We start from the raw sequence: 20,983 nt of genomic DNA on the forward strand, positions 1-20,983 counted from the left end.
GGAATTAAATAATTGAGCTAGTTTAATTACATGTCTAATTATTGTAGCCACTATTGTATGTACCCAAATGATCCCCATATTACCTCATTTAATTGACTGCAGCACTACTGGATTAATAAGTAAGATAACTAACTATTTGGGTCAAAAGCCTAAATATATCATTTAGTGGGAGGCTCAATTTAATATGCTTGTATGTAAGGGGTCTTATGTTATTTTATAAGGTGGGCCCCCTTTAGAAAAAGCAAGTAATGTGACTTTTGAATTTTATTATTTGGAGCCTAGGGTTTTCACTAAAGGAAGATATAAAAAAGCTTATTTTTTCTAAAGAAAAAAGCTTATTTCCACATTATACAGGTCAGCGAAAAAGATTTTTTCTCTCTAATTTTGAGAGAAAATTTTTCTCTTGCTAGTTGCTTTCAGTGGTGATAAAGGCGTCCACACGTCAATTGCAGATCAAATCTGAGTCATAACTTGGAAGATCATTGGTGATGGATCGTGATCTAACAAGCGTGATGGTGACGGATGGTGATCTAACAAGCGTGGTGGTGACAGATCATGATCTGGGAGCCTAAATCACTTCAGCGGAAAAAATAAAAATTGTTCATCTTCTCAGATTTTCAAGGTACGATTACTAGATTACGAATTCTTATATATTGTATGAGATCGATCCTCAAAGTTTTTATAAAAATTTAAAAAACTGATTTTTCTCCAACAGTATCTTCTAAGAAACTATATGTGTAATCAAATTTATGTTCTACTGATACTTAGTTTTAATTTTGATTTGTTATTTTGTAAAGAAATTGTCAGTGATTAGACACATATTTAGGAATTTAGCTAGTTTTAATTTTGATTTGTTATTTTTTCAAAGAAATTGATAGTGATTACAGACATATTCACAAATCTAGCAAAATCATTTTAGACTTGTAATGAGTGGAACCAATAAGTGAATGAGTTTACAAAGTAATTTAGTAGATTCAAATGACTCCACTCATATTATAATCTCGAATTACAGGTATACAAATTTTATAGTACAATTTACATATCTGCTCCAAAATTTGCTCCAGACTTTAGCACTAGGCAAAAAAACTGAGGTCTAGGAAAAACCGAACCAAATTGGTGAGTCCGTTTGGGTTCGGATCGGTTTTAATTCTTATAAATATCCGAATATCAAATTTATAAGAAAAAACTAAAATACCGGTTTGGATATTCGGTTCAGTTGAGTGATCCGAATATCCGAACCGAAGAATTGGGATGTTTTTGTGATTTTACCAAAACATGAAATGTGTTCTATCTTAATTGGCTATGCAAAATTATTACAATAAATCTGCTCACACACAATTGTTATTTTATTTTGTGTTGTAACTATTGCTATTTTTATTTTTCATTACAACTTTATGTTTATTTAAATGGAGCATTGGAGTTTAGATTTGTATTCTTAAATCTCAATATTTCATATTTTGTTAGGAGTAGTTAGTAAGACAATAGTGAAAAATATGTTTTGAATATATTGTCTTTATTATTAGTATTTGTAATGAAATTATGATGAACTGATTGTTGAGAAAAATTATTCTATTAATGAGGCCCAATGAGCCAAAAATTTAGAATTAAAAATAGACACAAGAAGGTCAGAACTGAAAAAACTGAATCAAACCGAACCGAAACGAATGGATCACTTCATGTTCGGTTCTTTACTGTATTTAATTTTTATTCAATTATTTTTATAAAATAATCAATTTTAATCTATTCTGCTCAATCTCGATCCAATCCAAAACGAACTGTGCCCACCCCTACCTGACGTTTTTGAGGAGAAACATTTATCTTGTGCAAATCCTTTAGATAAAGGATAAAATAAGGCCATGTCGGGGCTCGAAATTTTTGCCCGTGCGTCATTTAAAGAGATTGACTTTAAACGAACCCATTATTGCCATGTTTGGATAGATTTAAAAAAATCATTTATCAAAATTGAAATACTGAATCCCTCAGATTATTGTGCCACTGTGATTTGGCCTATAGGCTTTTTATGCTTTGCAATTGTCAGTTGTTAGCACAAAAATTAAAAAAGAATAAGGTCTTTCATTCTCATTACATAAGAGCTCGCTTGTATCAAATATCCATGAGAGCATGCAAAGCCAATCTTTTCGAATCATACAAGTGTATATATATCTTGGCCAATTATCAATCTGCTAGATTATTTAAACGACATTTAATTAATTAACTTCGAAATTTTAATTTCTTGGGGAAATAACCAATAATGATTTGCCTTGAGGTGTGAAATATGGAGCTTTAAACAGTTTTAGGAAGCCTAGGGGACAGCTCTCGGAGAAGAAGAATTCAAGAAACCTCACTACCAACATTCATAAAATTATAAACATGCATGAATTGAATAAAGAAAGTAATAAACAGAATTAAATCATTAGTCTTGGTAACTGGTGTAGCAGCTACTGCTAGCTGCATTGGATTTTGTACCATTTTGGTTTATATGTAGAAGAGCAATTTCATGAATTGTGTTATGCGTAAAAGGAAAAACAAGATCTGTCCGAGTGAAAATGGAGAAACTTGAGAAGGAACAATCTGTAAAACTGGAAACCCTGCGCAAATATGCAACTGACCTGACCAATATGGCACAAAAGGTGATAATATGGCATTTTTATTTTTCCCAGATCACTTTTGTGCTTAAATGTGTCAAGTTACATGTAGAATTGTAATCGATCAATTTTAATATGTTCAAAATAAATGAACTTAAACAGAATTTCTCTCTCTCTCTCTCTCTCTCTCTCTCTCTCTCTCTTTTTTTTTCCTTCTGCTAGGGTAAGTTGGACCCCTTGGTAGGAAGGGAGCAGCAGCTTGAGCGTGTAATGCAAATATTATGTAAAAGAAGAAAAAATAACCCATGTCTACTTGGTGACCCTGGCGTTGGCAAAACTGTAATTGTGGAGGGATTGGCTCAGAGAATTGTAAATTCCTCTTCCCCATTTAAACTCCAGGGGAAGAAGGTTAGCTTGCAACTTATTCGTCAGCTTAAATATTTTCATTGTACTTTGGCAATAATGTCATAGTAATATTTGAAATTTTGAATGTGTAGTAATGCATTGATCATTGACTTGTTCAGATATTTGCCTTGGAGATGGGGCGTCTGATTGCCGGAGCTTCAAATCGTGGGGAGTTTGAGGAAAGATTGACGATGATTGTTGATGAAGTGAAGCTTAGTGAAGGAGGCATTATCCTGTTTATTGATGAGCTTCACACTCTTATTGGAGCTGGCGGCGGCGGCCAAGCACTTGATGCAGCTAACATTATGAAACCTGCTCTTGCCAGAGGGGACTTGAGGGTTGCTTTAGTTAACTTGACTGCATATAATATATATGTTGCACATAAATTTGATTTTCAAATTTAAACCATATCTTTAATATTTACTTAATTTACAATGACCAATTTCTGTGTTCAATGCAGTGCATTGGTGCCGCAACACTGGATGAGTACCGAAAATATGTAGAGAAGGATTCAGCATTGAAAAGGCGTTTCCAGAAGGTGTTAGTGGCTGAACCATCAGTAGATGAGACAGTAGATATACTGCAAGGTTTGATCTCTAAGTATGAAGCATTTCACAGTGTCAAATACTCCGAGGAGTGTTTAACAGCGGCTTCCTCTTTATCTAATCAATACATAAGTGATAGATTTAATCCAGACAAGTCAATTGATTTGATCGATGAAGCTGGGGCACGGGTGATGCTGCACAAACCCAGAGGAGCCACGGGGCAAATCACGGAGGATGACATTAGAGAGGTAGTTGCATTATGGACAGGGATTCCGGTGGAGAAAGTTTCTGCAGAAGATTCTCAACGGCTTCTGGGATTAGAAGAGACTCTGAGGAAGCACATTGTAGGGCAGACTAAAGCTGTTGAGGCAATTAGCCGCGCCATTCGTAGAGCTCGAGTGGGAATTAGGGACCCTAATCGCCCTATATCAAGCTTTCTATTCACCGGCCCAACTGGGGTTGGCAAAACAGAACTTGCCAATGCTTTGGCTTTCGAGCACTTCGGCTCCAAGGAAGCAATGGTAAGGATAGACATGAGCGAATACATGGAGAAGCACACAGTCTCGAAATTCTTTGGCTCCCCACCTGGCTATGTTGGCTTTGAAAACGGTGGCAGTTAAAAACAGAGTTCGTGTGTTTGGATACAGAGAAAATGTATGAACCAGAGAGAAAATGTTGAGAGTATTCGAAGAGCAAAAATGAGAAAAATGATTTGTTATATTATTGATCTTGATGACAACTGTTGTATATATACATAATCTGGAATGGTATACACGCGTTGTGTATGTGAAAAACAAAATCAAGGCTCAGTTACTAAACCGTTATTAACAACTAAAACTAACCAGCTGACTCAGCAAGTTACACATCAGCAATACTAACAAACAAAAACTAATTAGCTCGTTAATTCTATAACTCCATAATATGAACTATCTTAACAGCCCCCTTCAAGCTCAAGGTCTGGGAAGAACATTGAGCTTGGACCTAAGATAGTTAAATTGATCAACAGCTAATGGTTTAGTGAGGATATCGGCAACTTGTTCACAACTAGGAACATGGTTAATTTCAACTTCCTTTCTAGCAACATGTTCTCTGATGAAGTGCAAATCAAGTTCAATATGTTTTGTTTTTGAGTGGTACTTTGGATTGCTTGCCAATGCTTCAGCACTTTTGTTATCACATTTAAGTTCTGGAGTCTGTAGCAGCTGCACTTGCAGCTCTTTGAATAAGTATGTAATCCAAAGTACTTCTGAAGTAGTCAAGGCCAAAGCTCTATATTCAGATTCTGCTGTACTTCTGGAGACTATTTGCTGCTTCTTGGAAGACCAGGAAATGAGATTGTTGCCTAAGTAAACACAATAGCCTCCAATTGATTTCCTGTCATCCAAATCTGATCCCCAGTCAGCATCTGAGAATGCTGTCAATGTGAGCTTTCCAGTGTGATAGAACTGCAAACCATAATTTGCTGTCAACTGAAGATATCTTAATACTCGTTTGCAAGCTTGCCAATGAAACACAGAAGGAGCTGTGAGAAATTGGCTAAGCTTGTTAACAGAAAAGGCTATTTCAGGCCTTGTCAAAATGACATACTGTAGAGACCCCACTATGCTCCTATACAGAGAAGGATTTTCAAAAGGTGTCCCCTTGTCTTTAGTTAGCTTCTCAGTTGAGCTCATAGGTGTTTGACATCCCTTGCTATCCAGCATCTGTGCCTTCCTAAGTAAATCACCAATATATTTGGTCTGAGAAAGATGAAGTCCTTCAAGTGATGGTGTGACTTCTAGACCAAGAAAATAATTAAATTCCCCAAGGTCTTTGAGGGCATATTCTGTTCATAACTGATGAACAATTCTTTCCACAAATCTGGTATGTGATCCAGTGACTAATATATCATCAACATAGATAATAACTACAACCAATTCTCCTTCAGTGTGTTGGATGAATAAGGAGGTGTCTGATCTGGAAGTATGAAAACCCCACTGCAACATTGAGCTCTTCAACTTTTCATACCAAGCTCTCGGAGCTTGTTTGAGTCCATAAAGAGCCTTTTTCAGTTTACACACATGAGTAGGAAACTGAGGATGAAGAAATCCCTCTGGTTGTGACATAAACACCTCTTCACTGAGAATGCCATTTAGAAAGGCATTATTCACATCAAGTTGTCTTATAGGCCAGTGATTCATAACAGCAAGGCTCAAGATGACTCTGATTGTGCATGGCTTAACAACTGGACTGTATGTTTCAAAGAAGTCCACACCTGGAGTTTGATGAAAGCCCTTTGCAACAAGCCTAGCTTTATGCTTAGATATACTGCCATCAGGGTTGTACTTGATCCTAAACACCCATTTGTTGCCAATAATCTTCTGTGCTGCTTCTTTAGGAACTAACTCCCAGGTTTCATTGACTTGCAAAGCATCAAATTCTGCTTGCATAGCTTGCTTCCACTTTGGATCACTCAAAGCTAATTTGACTGAGGTAGGTTCAAGCTCTTGTGAAACTGCTAAGTAGGATTTAGGCTTGAATATGCCAGCTTTGGATCTTGTGACCATGGAATGAGTGTTATGAACAAGAGGAGAGATTTGTGTTTGAGTGGAGGTAGAAGGATGATGTGTTGAGCAGGGTTCTGTGTTTGTTGGTGGAGGAGTGGATGATATACTGTGTGAGGAGATAGAAGGTGATGTGTGTAGGGCAGTAGAATCAGAACCTGCACCTGAATCAGGAATGCTTGCAGATGGATATGTAGAGCTGCTGTCTTGAGAGATAGACTGATAATTCAGAACTGCAAATGGATTTTCAGACTGTGGAAATTTAGAAGATGAGCTGACAGTTTTATGAGAGGTAAACAGCTCAGTGTATGGAAACTCAGACTCATTAAATTGAATATTCCTTGCAACATAGACTTTTCCAGTAGGATCTAGGCATTTATAACCCTTGTGAATAGGACTATAACCTATCATAAGACATTTTTGGGTATGGAAACTGAGTTTATGCTTGTTGTAAGGCTTGAGCAGAGGGAAACAAGAACAACCAAAGGTCTTAAGAAATTGATAGTCTGGTTTTCTGTTATGAAGTTTTTCAAATGGAGAGATGTTGTTCAAGACATGTGTTGGTAATCTATTGACAAGAAAGGATGCTGTATGAAAGGATTCCCACCAAAGAGAAAGAGGCATTTGAGCTTGAGCAAGTAATGTTAGCCCTGTTTCAACAATGTGCCTATGCTTCCTTTCTACTACCCCATTTTGGTGATGTGTATGAGGGCAACTATGTCTGAAACTTATCCCTTCTTGTTGAAGAAATGTTACAAAGCTTCTAAATTCTCCCCCCCAGTCTGACTGTACAGATTTAATGGAAAGGTTAAATTGTTTTTCGACCAAGGTTTTGAAGTTTTGAAAGGTTTCTAAGGCTTCTGATTTGAAAGTTAAAGGAAAGATCCAACAGTATCTGGTGTAATCATCTACAAAGCTGATGTAGTATCTATATCCATGTAAAAAGGAGGGCATGGGAGATGGTCCCCAAAGGTCAGTATGTATAAGCTCCAGGGGTACTGAGGTTTTAATTCCAGTTGAATAAAAAGATAACTGATGAAGTTTTCCATACTGACATGCATCACAGAAATCAGGTAAAGTTATAAAAGACTTAAGAGACAAATGAGGTATAATATTTTTCAAAGCATGTTTGTTTGGATGACCAAGTCGTTGATGCAGTAAGTTTCCACAAACAACAGATTTGGTAATGTTTACATGACTCTTAGAATTTACTGATTCAGTACAAGCTTTATTTTCAGCTTTATTTGACAGAACAGAAGCTGAATTACTAATAACAGAAATCATTGATCTAGGTACATAGGCTAGAGAACAGGATTTGGAAAGAAAGGTATCTTTTGACAGCAGCTGATACAATCCTTCTTTAGCAATCCCTTGAGCCAGATGCACAGTCTTCTTCTTGTCCTTAATGAAACAAAGATTGGCAACAAACTCAATGGTTATGTCATTATCTTTCAAAAGTGTTGAAATACTAATGAGGTTTTTGGTTATTGCAGGCACATATAAGATGTCATTTAAGTGTAAAAGTGAGTCACATGATGTATAAAAGCAAGCATATCCAATATGTGATATATTCAAACCTTCCCCATTACCAACATGTAATAGCTGATTACCTGAATACTCCATTCCCATATTCAGATTCTGCAGATTGTTGGTGAGATGGTGAGTAGCACCACTGTCCAAGTACCATCCTTGATCAGCTAAGCCACCCTCTGAAGTTGTGAGAAAAGCAGCTTTTGTGTTTGACTGATAAGGGTTGAAGTTTGAGGGTGGATATGCAGGAGTGAAATCTTTGTTAAACCTGTTCCTACACTCAGCTGCAGTGTGCCTTGGCTTGAAACAAATTTGACAGATGACAGCAGGAGAATTCTGAGCACCTTTGTTACCATTAAAGGCACCATTCTGACCAAATACACCATTGCCACTGTCATTCCAGTCACCTCTTCCTTGTCTAGAATAATTCCTGTTGAAATTGCCATTATTCCAGTGATTACCATAAGACCAGTTACCTCTTCCTTGGCCTGTAACACCTCTGCCAAAACCACCTCTTCCTCCATTATTGCTATTATAGCCTCCTCTGCCACCATTGTTCCCATTCCAGTTGACATTTTGATTCCAGTTACCAAAACCACCTCCAGTATTGCCATTAAATTTCTTGTTAGGTCCAGTCTGAGCCATATTGGCAGTATAGTTCAACTTAGCTTCTTTATTAGCATTTTGTTGATTACTCTCTATTCTAGCCTCATGAGTTAAAAGCATAGAAAATGCTTCATTTACTGACATTTTCAACATATTAGCTTCTATGTATACAACCACAGGATAATATGGCTGTCCTAATCCACATATCAGATGAGTTATAAAATCTAGATTGGTTACAGGACTTCCAGCCAAAGCAAGTTCATCACTCACAGCCTTAAGTTTGCTAAAATACTCAGTGATTGTCATTGATCCTTTTTTGAGATTATTAAGTAGCATTTTCAGATGTACTTTCTTAGCACCTGTTTCTGATCCAAATTGTTCTTCAATGTTAGTCCAGAGTTCATTAGATGAGTTAGAATTTACCACTAGACTGAGAATTTCAACACTGATCGATGACATCAACCAGCTCAGCAGCAACTGATCCTGCCTTTTCCAGTTATTGAACTCTGGATTTTCCTGTGGCTCAGCTGCAGTTACTCGATCTGAACTTAAGCTTGCTTCTTCTTGATTGTGAAACTGATTTGGACACTTTCTAGTTCCATCAAGAAGAGATTCAAGTCCATTGGCTCGAATTGTAGAAAGGATCTGAGATTTCCAGATTGTGTAGTTTGATCTGTCTAATTTGATTGGATTTGTGAAGGTAAAAGAAGAAACAGTTTGATTAATGTTTGGATTTGAGCTTGAAGAAGCCATGGCAGCTTGGATCATAGCTCTGATACCAAGTTAAAAACAGAGTTCGTGTGTTTGGATACAGAGAAAATGTATGAACCAGAGAGAAAATGTTGAGAGTATTCGAAGAGCAAAAATGAGAAAAATGATTTGTTATATTATTGATCTTGATGACAACTGTTGTATATATACATAATCTGGAATGGTATACACGCGTTGTGTATGTGAAAAACAAAATCAAGGCTCAGTTACTAAACCGTTATTAACAACTAAAACTAACCAGCTGACTCAGCAAGTTACACATCAGCAATACTAACAAACAAAAACTAATTAGCTCGTTAATTCTATAACTCCATAATATGAACTATCTTAACAGTGGCCAGCTGACCGAAGCTGTACGACACAGGCCTCATAGTGTGATTCTCTTCGATGAGATTGAGAAGGCTCATCGCGATGTTTTGAATGTCATGCTTCAGCTGCTGGATGATGGAAGAGTAACCGACGGTAAGGGGCAGACCGTGGATTTCAAAAACACAATCATTATAATGACATCAAATATTGGGGATTCAGTGATAGCCCGGGAAAGCATATTGGGAAGTGATCAAATGGAGAGGGAGGTAGCGGAGGAACTGAGAAGACGTTTCAGGCCAGAGTTTTTGAATAGGATTGATGAGGTGATTGTTTTCAGGCAGCTGAATAAGATGCAGCTCATGGAAATCGTTGATATAATGCTGAAAGAAATTTATGAAAGACTAGAGGCTAAAAATATCGAACTTACGGTGACTGATACATTCAAAAAGAAACTTATCGAAGAGGGATACAATCCGAGCTATGGAGCAAGGCCACTGAGAAGGGCTATCGGGAGGCTTTTGGAGGATAATCTAGCAGAAATAATTTTGACTGGAAGTATTCAAGAGGGTGATTCTGTCATAATGAATTGTGATTCAAGAGGTAATGTAATTGTGTATCGTCACCGAAATGGTTGTATGACTGTGTGCGCCCGCTAATTTTTATTTTGGACTTCAAAATTTTTAGTTGTTAAACTTGTTTTTGCGCTTCGTATAATGTTGAACTAAAAGGTCGCCTCTGTTTGTTTCTGAGTTGTCACATATTTTTAAATTTTTTTGAAATTTTAAGATGCGTTTGGTAATATTTTCAATTTGTGGTTTTTCGTTTTGTAAAACGGAAAACGTAGAAAACTTCTTTCTGTTCTTTTAATCTTGAGAGAAAGAAAACAAAATACTAACTAAAATAAAATATTTCTTTATTCTTAGAATAGAGTACAATAAAATTAAATAACTAGGTTATAAATGTTACTTCATAACTATAGCTCTTTAAAATAATAACATTGGGACAATATAAAATTTATTAATTAAAACAGACATTAAATAATCGATAAATAATAATTTATTAATTTACAGAGTATTTATAATTTACTTAACATACATTTAATAATTGAACATTAAATGTATTTCACTAATGTTGAATATAAATTAAATTATACATTCAATTAACTAAAATAATGAATATGTTGTATGCGTTTACTTAATTGGATAATATTCATATTACATTAACTTAATTAAATGTATTCAATGAATTAGATTAAAAATAATTTAATTCATATTATATTCAATGCGTTTAACTATTCATTTAACCAAAAGAATAAATATATGGTACTTATCTATGTACTTAATTAAACAGTATTCATGTTAATTAACTTAATTAATTATATTTAATGAATTTGATTAAAAATAGTCTTTATATAAACAAACATTAAATCTTCTTTCATTTCATATTAACTTACTTGAACATTTATAATGGCTTCTCATTTGAAAGCTGTTTAAAAATTAACCATGACAGATGAGATTAAATCATTATGCAAGTATAGTAAAGAGCACCCCCCACATGCTAGCACAAAGAATTGCAGCAGTGAGTTTTTGAAAATTTTCACTTGGAAGTTAGTCAAACAAGAGGAGGAGGAGGTGGAGGAGGAAGAGGGAGAGCAATCCGAAGAAACTGGCTTCACAAATCTGGACGAGAACCTTCTGTTCGAGGTGTTGAAACACGCGGACGCCAGGACTTTGGCGCGGGCGGCCTGCGTCAACAAGTTCTGGCACAAGACGGCTCAAGACGAGTGCCTCTGGGAGTTGATCTGCACCCGCCACTTCGCTAACGTTGGGTGTGCTACCCAACAGCTGAGATCCGTGGTCCTAGCTCGCGGGGGCTTCCGTCGCCTTCACTCCCTCTACCTCCACCAGCTTGCCAGGCTGCCACCCGGCGCTCCGCCTTCTTCCTCCAAGTGGAATCCTCTCCCGCGCGTCATGGGCCCCAAGACCCCGGCCCACTGGGGGAGAGACGAGGTCCATCTCTCCTTGTCTCTGCTTTCCGTCCGTTAACATGAGATGATGACTATTAGGGATCTAACCAAGCAATGATATATGTACTCCTTCCTCATTGTCTATCTACCTTCTATCTCTGTTTTTTTCCCCTTTTTTTCCTCCTTTTTGGGTGGTGAGTTTTGGTTTTCTTTTCTTTTTCTTTTTTATAAAGAAAAAGAAAAAAAAACTTTTCGTATGTATGTAATCTGGGATTTAAATTTGTGATCTGTATTCTTATTATGCTAAAACTAGAGTTGTGAATCTGTCGGAATTTATCAATTTCATGTGTTATTAATTTGGTTGGAGGTGAGGATGATGCGTTTTTTGGGATGGAACACAAGCAGAAAGGAACAAAAAGGGTCCAGTTGGTGTTGAATGTCTGTTAGTGGCCACGTTTTGTGGTTGTTTCGGTGGCCTGATTATCAGTAAGTAACAGACAAAGTGATGGGTTTCTGTATAGATTTAGATCTATAAAAGCCAACGTCCCCTCAGATTATTATGATGACTTTTTTGTCCTATTAACAAAAGTAGTAGTCATTGCGTCTCAACGATTTCTTTTTGAGAACCGAAAGGGCCATACGCATCAGAGGCTGCCATAGGAGCAGCAGGGCCTTTCTAACTTTTTCTATGCATTCGTTACTCATGCCTCGCCCTGATCACTGTATGCAGGCTTGAAAATTATTGGGTACTCTTATAATTGAAATTAACATTAATTTTGTTATGCTCCGTGACTTTCTGATCCTTTTCTGTTACGGAATTCTCTAAATAATGTAGTAGGGTATGATTGTATGGTTTGTTGTATTCGGAAGATTAATTCAACTGTGGATGATTAATACCCAGTACAACTTTCTTCATTGTTATAGGGAAACGAAATAAATATATGGTACTTATCTATGTACTTAATTAAATAGTATTCATGTTAATTAATTCAATTAATTGTGTTTAATGAATTTGATTAAAAATAGTCTTTATATAGACAAACATTAAGTCTTCTTTTATTTCATATTAAATTACTTGAACATTTATAACGGCTTCTCATTTGAAAGCTGTTCAAAAATCAACCATGACAGATGAGATGCATAAAGCATTATGCAAGTATAGTAAAGAGCACCCCCACATGCTAGCACAAAGAATTGCAGCAATGGGTTTTTGAAAATTGGTACGATATCAAATACACTCAAACGATCATCAGGATGTCTTTTGGTTGATCTAACAAAAGGTGGTCATGCTAAGTGGCACAAACTATCAAAATTTCCACACATGAAGAAGGTTGTTTATGAGTGGTTTCTTCAATATCAAGATCGTGTGAATATAACAAGAGAGTTAATCTTGGAAAAGGCAAGAGAGACTATGAAAATATTATACCCTCAAGAGATTGCAGAATTCAACTTTTCCATGGGTTGACTTGAGAAGTTCAAGTAAAGACATGGTATTAGGTTATTTCGTTGTTTTGCAGAAAGTGGATCAGTTGATACACAAGACCTGGAGAAGCGATTGGAGTTCATAAAAGGAAAAATAGATCAATTTGCCATGAAATATGTTTTTAATTTGGATGAAATAGCATCGTTTTATAGGTTACAAGTAGATCACTCTCTTACAACAAAGCAACTTGAAAGAAAAAAGCAACACAAAGAAAGGATTACAGTTGTTATCTGTTCCACCAAGTATAGCTCAGAAAAAATTCCTCTATGAATCATTGGAAAGTATGCAAAACCATGTTGCTTCGAGAATGTAAACACGGAGAGTTTGAATTGTCAATACCGAGCCAACAAAAGATCATGGATGATTGGGATGCTTTTGAAGAAGATGCTCGATGACTTGAAAGAAAAATGCAAGGGAAAAATCTAGCCCATAGAAAAAATATTGAAGAATTACAAAATACTGAGATATTCTATTTGCCACCTAACATGACATTAAAAATCCAACCATGTGATTTTTGACTGCGTGGTTGGCCTACTGCCCTCACAAGTTCAAGTCCCCACAAAAGTATTGCGGGGGCTTAAGTTCTTCCTCATTTATTTGAGTGAAAACTAGTCTTCTCCCTTACTAATGATGTAAGTGGAGTAGACGTCCAGTAATAGTCTCACGTAAATATGAGTGATTGTCTTATTGTAAATAGTAGACGTCTAATATTCGACGTCCCTTAAATATTAAAGAGAGTAAAAATCTATACAGTGCTTCATGAAAATTTATTTACTAGTCCCAATAATAGTCTCATGTAAATATGAGTGATAGTATGATTGTAAATATTAAGACTCGTATAATATGAGTTACAAGTCTGATTGTAATAGTCAGTTAAAAAAAAATACAACCATGTGATGGATAATAAGAGCTTTCAAGATAGCATTATCATAGCCAACTTTACTGTAGAATTTTGGAGGGTTATGAATTGGAGCAAACCAATCCGGTAAAAATAAATGCTTTGGATGCAATCAATTTTATAGTCACAACTTGGACAACAAAATGTTTAGGCAAAGACAATAACAAATTGTTTTCAACATTGTAAAATTGGTTCTGTGGAAGAAATGACTTCTCAGTACTTAGATGAATCCTTCGTAAAGAAGCCATTCATGAACTTAGACAATAATTAAAGAATGGGGTTACTATGATAGAATTGTTGCTAACATCAATGAAAATCTCAAGAAAAAATTGAGGTCATTCGGTAGTTTTGGAGTTTGTTACGCATAAAGAAACACTAAAGTATCAACAATATTTCATAATTTTGTATTACAATTTAAGAAGTCGACTCTAAAGATTTTAGATGCAATAAGAAAAATAAGAAATGAGATCCCAAAAGATTTAAATTTAAAAAAAAAAATAAAGTCATATTTTATGTAAATAAATAATAATAAAATCATATTCTATATAATTAAAATATAATAGTTAACTACATTTATAATTTGGATGAGGACATAAAATTATATAATTTTTTAAAAAAAGTACCATCGTATGATTTTATCAAAATTATTAATTTAATCTATTTGTTTAAGCGGGACCATGAAAATTTATTATACTAAAAAGATTATTAATTTACCGAATTATAATTTACAGTGGTTCTACTTAACTATGGCCAATGGGCCGTGCCGGCATTGTCGGCCCACAAGGGCTCGTGGGCCGGCACGGCACGGCCCACCAATTTGGTGGGCCGTGCCCACATTTTTTTCAGTTGAGCCTGGCACGGCCCACGGCACGAACCCTCTCGTGCTGTGCCGTGGGCCGTGCCCAAAAAAAGCCCACCAACTTTTTTTTTTTTTTGCGTGTTTAAAAAAGCCCACGTGCCTAACGTGTTTTATTCAAGCCCACGTGCCTGACGTGTTTTTTTAAGCCCACCAACATAATAATAATAATAATAATAATAATATTCAAAATCATAATCATATTAATTTTTATTAAGAGAGCAATTAACATTTTTCTTGTGTATAAAATGAAAAATATTTCATTCACAAATGAAACATATCTCTATTAAATATTAATTAAGTTATGATTTAATATTAATATGAAAAATATTTTATTATTAATTTTGTAAAAAAAATTATTTTTTATTTATAATATATAAATTTATGATATTTATAATCTTATTTATTAAAATCATGATATTTAGTTATTTACTTATTCATTTAATAAATTATAAACGTAAATAAATAAATAAATAAATATCATAAATAAAATTAAATAACATTATTCATTTAATAAATATCATAAATAAAATTATGATATTTATAATTTTATTTATTAAAATCATGATATTTACTTATTCATTTAATAAATTATAAAATAAAAAATTAGAATATTTATTTAAACTAAGATTTAATGATTTAAATTAATTTTTAAAAGTCTATGCTAAAAAATATATTAAAATATTTAATTTCAAGATATTGTATTTTAATTTCATAATATTTTATATTTACTTTTTGTTAAAAAAATTTACTTAGATATATTTTGGCCCACGTGCTATTAATGGCTGCCGCGTGCTAGCCCACTAATGAACCGTGCTTATTACGTGCTTTTTCGCGTGCCGTGCTTTGGCCCATCTCTTATCATGCCGTGCTTTAAAGCCCGCGTGCCTAAAATTCTAAGCCTGCCACGGCCCACGTGCGTGCCGTGCCGTGCCTCGTGCCTCACCGAAACGTGCTCGTACCGTACCGTATCGTACGTGGCACGTGCCGTGCCCGTGCCGTGCCACGTGCCGCCCGGCCCATCTTTAGGTCTACTTTTGTAAATCCAGTTGTACCACATGTTGGCATCGCACCTCTCTCGGTAACACAGGACATTCGCCAATATCAATTCGATTTGCAGCAAATTCTGATAGATTCTTTCCCCAACTCAACGGGAGAAAAACTCAGGGAAAGAGACACCCCTTCACAGATCTCACTCATTGTCTTAAAAACTCACCTCCCTTTCTCTTTTTCTCTCTCAGACACAACACACTCTCCTTGTTGTACTTTCAGGAACAATCAATCATTGCATCCCAAAATTCAAACCACATCCCCATGTAAGATCTCTCCAGTTCGTACAAAATTCACAATAAAAAAAAATGGGATCCAATCAGTCCGTCCAAGTACTTGACGAAGATAGCGAAGAAGAAGAAGACGAAGAGGAAGAAGACGACAATGACAATCATAACACTACCGAATTACTAGACAATCAATTAGTGAAGAAAGTTCTAGAACAGGAACCCGAAATGTTGCCTTGCCACGCGTCCGCATCTCCCTTGTCCCCCCAGCTCTCCTCCCTGGGAACTCCGCGGCTGGGGCCGTCGATCAAGGTGTGGGACCCGTACAATGTCTTGGCGCCTCCTCTGACTCCACCCGCCTCAGTTCTGTCGCGGGGTTCGTTGGCGGACGAGGATCGGAATGTGACGGAGGTGTTTTTGGTCAGTCACGGGGAGTGTGAGTTGAATTTGAGACCGGATTTGGTCGGTGGGAGATGCCACGTGGCGAAACTGACGGCTAATGGGAAGAGGCAAGCTAGGGCATTGGCTGTTTTGTTGCATTCTCAAGGGGTTAGGTTTAATGCCGTTTATTCTTCGCCGTTGGATCGGGCTAGATCCATGGCGCTATCTGTTTGTCAGGTACTTTTGACTGAATTAGCTTCTGTTCTGGTTATGCTTATGGTGCATTTTAGAGAATTGATCCGTGTTTCTGGGTTTCATTTAATTTGTTCTTTTAGTTGATTAAGCCTATATATGATGAAATTGTTTTTGGGAAAGGGCTCATTAGGCCATAGAGTCACGAGTCACGGAAATGCTCCTCTGTCAAGGAGCTCCGGGGCTGGTCCTCGACTTTGAGAAGCCTGACATTGAAAGCACTTTCAAATAACTAGGAAATTTGCTTTCATGTTTACAGTATGGGCGAACACGTGAGCTGCATTGTGGACAAGCACTTGATAAGTATTTGTTTTTGGAGAATCACTTGATATATGCTTTATAGAAAAGCTCTTTCGCACGAAGAACCATGCAGAAATTCAACGAAAGTAGTCTTAGACAAACTGAAAGTATTGGTAATGAATGGGCACATTAAGATGTAGTATGTTCTAATCTGTGATTAGTTGGTCTTGGTTTGAATGTAACAATTATTTGAATTGGAAGTAGAATCGATTGTGAAAATAAATTAATATGGGATGATAGTTGAATGGTTGATTTACAAATCTTTATATGATGAAATCATGCAGGAAATGAATTTTGCAGAGGAGCAGATACAATCATTGGATGCACTTTTGGAGATGAGTCTGGGTCATTGGGAGGGATGCCTCAGATCAGAAATATACACGCCTGAACTTTTGAGCTTAATTGAAAGATACCAGCCTGATTTTGCTCCACCATCAGGAGAATCACTCAGGCAAGTAGAATTTCGGATGGTTCAATTCTTGAATGATACTGTCCTGGGACTTGCCGATAAATTGAGAGCAGATTTTTCTGCACATCATCAGAATGAGAGCCAAGGGTTCTTGCACAATTCTCATTCTCTAACTAACTCGGTTCATGACCGGGATGGGTCTTCTCTCCCTGCACCCCACTGGGACTTACTGCACAGGCATCGACAAGGTCTCACGAGGAAGAAGTCTGGTAAAAGTCGGTTACAGTTTGTGACAACTACTGGTGATCACGAGGTTGAAGATGAGATGTCTCCTCGGGATTCAAACCCTCAGAGTGACCTCCACGATCTAAGTGTCAGAAGCTCATCTTCTTCTATGAATATTATGACCTCATGTGTTGGTGTTTTTACTCATGCAGTGCCTATTAAGTGTCTGTTAACGGGCCTTCTAGGCTGCAGTCCAGTAATGGCACATAAGATCTGCATAGAAGATTCTTCAGTGACGGTATTACAGCATTCATGGAGAACAGGTTGGCAGATAAAAAGGTTAAATGACACTGCACATCTGAGGCTTCTCTAATTATAGAGTCCTCGCATCCTTCTGTGCAGTACCCTTGTTGAAGAATGAACTACTTGTTATTCACTAGAGGACGTCGTAATTTTGTCTTGTAGATTATACTCATGCTGCAGTGCATTTTTATCAGATGAATCAGTGATGCCTCTGCAACTTCTTGTAGTTTTTGATATATTTATTTACAGACTTACCGACTCCAAAGAGAGAAAGAAACTTCATTTGGCAGTCGGATCTTTGTATGCATAATTCTTTTGATTTGTAGCATTCACCACAGTTTTTATAATCGAGTGAAACATTATGCATTTCCTTTATTTGAAAATCATGTTTTTCAATTCAAGAAAGCTGACAAGCTTGTATTTCTTTATGATCTGTACAATTCAAATGGAGCTGTTTAAGGCATGCCTGTTATATTTTGATTAAACTTCGAGTATGAGCTGCAGAGTGCAAAGTACTAAATGTCAAGTGACCTGATGCTCACTCTTGTTATTCTTCAATTAGTTTATATAATTAACTTCATGAAACTAGGCTAGAGGAATAGGGACCAGAGAGAGACAAGTTCATTTTGGAGTACCATGTAATTTTGCCTCTTTTATCTTTCTGAATCTCTTGTACACAGAGAATGGATTAGTGGAAGGTGATGAAGTGAGAATGTGACAGGAGCACTACATGAATGAAACTACACATGCTTCTTATGTGGCTGAACTTTTTACAGGTAGCATGGTTCACACGGAAAGCGTGTAAGAAAACAAAAAAGGAGACGCGTCTTCACTCTTTGGTTAAAAAACCAAAGCCTTCAGCATGTGAAAAGGAGACATCCTGTGCAGCATTATGTAGATGCATTGCCACTTGTAGTATAGGGTACAGTACACTTCATCTCACAGCAGTCACGTAGAAAAGCATCTTTTCATCTTTTGACAACACGAGACAAATCAAGTAAGACAAAGAGGTAATAAACATGCGCACATCAGCGCAAATTAAAAGTGCCACTGTCAATCCCGTGATACGCAACAGACAAGACATACCCCATACCTTTTCTTTCAAAAATTCACTATATTTATCCCTCTGGCTCCACCTGATAAAATCACCAATGGCTTCTACTGTCTCCGGGTCATCTGCTATTCTCCTCACTGTCATCTTCTTTCTTAATCTGCATTTCCTATGTTCAATCAGTGAGCCCGTAATCTCGGCTTCTCCTGCTATTTTGCCGTACGTGAATGCTCCAGATATGTCATCATTCTTCCCTTCTCCGACTTCCCAAAATTCAGAGGCATTTGCACCGGCTCCTAGCTCGGGCGAGTTTATCGGAAAGAGTTCCTCCTGTGCCGCTAAGTCTGATGGTGGCCTTGCAATTATTGCTGTGAGAATTTGTACTGTGTTTGTTATGATTTTAGCTCTCTGTTGATTACGCACTCAGTTGTACCAAATAACCCATGCCGTTTTAAAACCATATTATATACTTTGCAAGAGGGCTTATGTTGCTTCATGCCCTCCGTCCGATGAATATTATTATTAAGCCTTGATGCCTTCAGACTCCACGGAGCATAACTTAATTTTGAAAGATCTTTTGACACGTGTATATTTTTATTTATTACTATCAATATTTACTTAATATTACGTAAAGCGATACTGTTTGCTGAAATCTTCAAGGGTGCAATATTTTCAAGCCAAGGGAAAATTTTCCCACATTAATAATTTAGTAATAGTTTATATTGTAATATTTCTATCATTAAAAAAAATAAAAATAAAGGTTTAATAAATATTACAGAAATATATTTTTATATATGTTATTACCCAACATAATAAATCCCAAAAGAAGAACAAATGAAGCTTTCGAAGTCTAGTTCCGTTTCAAGCGTAGTCTCTAACGTCGACAAGCACTCAACAAACACAAATCTAACAACGTTGTTCAACAAGTACGTAGACAAGAACAATGTCTTTTCTTGGAACTCGGTCATTGCCGATTTGGCTCGAGGCGGCGACTCAGTGGAAGCCCTTCGCGCATTTTCTTCAATGCGCAAGCTCTCTCTTACGCCAACCCGCTCAACTTTCCCGTGTGCTATCAAATCTTGCTCTGCTTTGCACGACCTTCACTCGGGCAAACAAGCCCACCAACAAGCTTTCATCTTCGGCTTTCACCGAGACGTCTTCGTCTCGTCAGCTCTTATCGATATGTACTCGAAATGCGGCGAGTTAAGCGATGCTAGAAAACTATTCGATGAAATTCCACAGAGAATTAGAAATATTGTTTCGTGGACGTCGATGCTTACTGGGTATGTCCAAAACGACAATGCCCGCGAAGCTTTATTGCTTTTTAAGGAGTTCTTACTTGAGGAGAGTGAATGTGGAGGGGCAAGTGAAAACAGTGACAATGTTTTTGTTGATTCAGTTGCTATTGCTTCTGTTTTATCAGCTTGTTCTCGTGTTACAGTTAATGGAGTGACTGAAGGTGCTCATGGGTTTGTTATAAAGAGAGGATTTGATAGTGAAGTGGGTGTTGGCAATACTTTGATAGATGCATATGCAAGGGGTGGCCACGTGGATGTGTCTAGGAAAGTGTTTGATGGAATGATTGAGAAGGACGCAGTTACTTGGAATTCAATTATTGCTATTTATGCACAAAATGGATTGGCTGCTGAGGCTCTGGATGTTTTCGATCAAATGGTAAAGAGTACTGATGTTAAATGCAATGCTGTTACATTGTCTGCTGTTTTGTTAGCCATTGCACATTTAGGAGTCTTGCGTTTGGGCAAGTGTATACATGATCAGGTACTTGAGCTTCCTTTTCCCGTTAAGGGTGATTATTCATCTGTGGATAATGCTTAATTTATTTATTTGGTTTATGTAGGTTATAAAGATGGATTTGGAGGAGAGTGTGATTGTGGGCACTTCTATTATTGACATGTATTGCAAATGCGGGCAAGTGGATCTAGCAAGGAAGGCATTTAATCAGATGAAGGAAAAGAATGTCAGGTCATGGACTGCTATGATTGCTGGTTATGGAATGCATTGTCGTGCCAGAGAAGCTCTGGATCTATTTTATAAGATGATAAAAGCTGGTGTAAGACCAAATTATATTACTTTTGTGTCGGTTCTATCTGCTTGCAGCCATGCTGGTCTTGTACAAGAAGGTTGGCACTGGTTTAATACTATGAGTCATGAGTTTAATATAGAACCTGGGGTTGAGCATTATGGCTGTATGGTGATCTTCTTGGCGAGCTGGTAACTCAGAGGCTTATAACTTAATCGAAGGATGAAGGTGAAACCTGATTTTGTAG

At 36.8% G+C, this 20,983-nt stretch overlaps 5 protein-coding genes across 5 annotated transcripts; all 5 read left to right on the forward strand.

The window, feature by feature from the left end:
* Nucleotides 1–2,546: 2,546 nt before the first annotated feature.
* LOC18051978 (chaperone protein ClpC4, chloroplastic) lies at nt 2,547–9,950 on the forward strand. The gene is given in 5 exon segments (XM_006446889.2): nt 2,547–2,630; nt 2,808–2,993; nt 3,110–3,328; nt 3,451–4,166; nt 9,320–9,950. Coding segments are annotated over 5 exon segments (1,836 nt in total).
* An 809-nt stretch (nt 9,951–10,759) lies between these two features.
* LOC18052741 (F-box protein GID2) lies at nt 10,760–11,631 on the forward strand. Its single transcript, XM_006446891.2, has one exon. It carries the CDS (start codon nt 10,797–10,799, stop codon nt 11,337–11,339), a length of 543 nt encoding a protein of 180 aa, XP_006446954.1. The 5' UTR covers nt 10,760–10,796; the 3' UTR covers nt 11,340–11,631.
* A 3,937-nt stretch (nt 11,632–15,568) lies between these two features.
* LOC18052742 lies at nt 15,569–18,010 on the forward strand. Its single transcript, XM_006446892.2, has 2 exons — nt 15,569–16,392; nt 16,992–18,010. The coding sequence occupies exons 1-2, from the start codon at nt 15,856–15,858 to the stop codon at nt 17,712–17,714; spliced, it is 1,260 nt and encodes a 419-aa protein (XP_006446955.1). The 5' UTR covers nt 15,569–15,855; the 3' UTR covers nt 17,715–18,010.
* Nucleotides 18,011–18,795: 785 nt separating this feature from the next.
* On the forward strand, nt 18,796–19,110 carry LOC112100887. Its single transcript, XM_024190754.1, has one exon. It carries the CDS (start codon nt 18,796–18,798, stop codon nt 19,108–19,110), a length of 315 nt encoding a protein of 104 aa, XP_024046522.1.
* A 411-nt stretch (nt 19,111–19,521) lies between these two features.
* Nucleotides 19,522–20,951, forward strand: LOC18052743 (pentatricopeptide repeat-containing protein At3g26782, mitochondrial). Its single transcript, XM_006446893.2, has 2 exons — nt 19,522–20,474; nt 20,554–20,951. Exons 1-2 carry the CDS (start codon nt 19,530–19,532, stop codon nt 20,929–20,931), a joined length of 1,323 nt encoding a protein of 440 aa, XP_006446956.2. The 5' UTR covers nt 19,522–19,529; the 3' UTR covers nt 20,932–20,951.
* The last annotated feature ends 32 nt before the right edge of the window (nt 20,952–20,983 follow it).

The sequence above is a fragment of the Citrus clementina genome, unplaced genomic scaffold (genome assembly GCF_000493195.1).
Source record: "Citrus clementina cultivar Clemenules unplaced genomic scaffold, Citrus_clementina_v1.0 scaffold_2, whole genome shotgun sequence".
Classification (NCBI taxonomy): domain Eukaryota; kingdom Viridiplantae; phylum Streptophyta; class Magnoliopsida; order Sapindales; family Rutaceae; genus Citrus; species Citrus x clementina.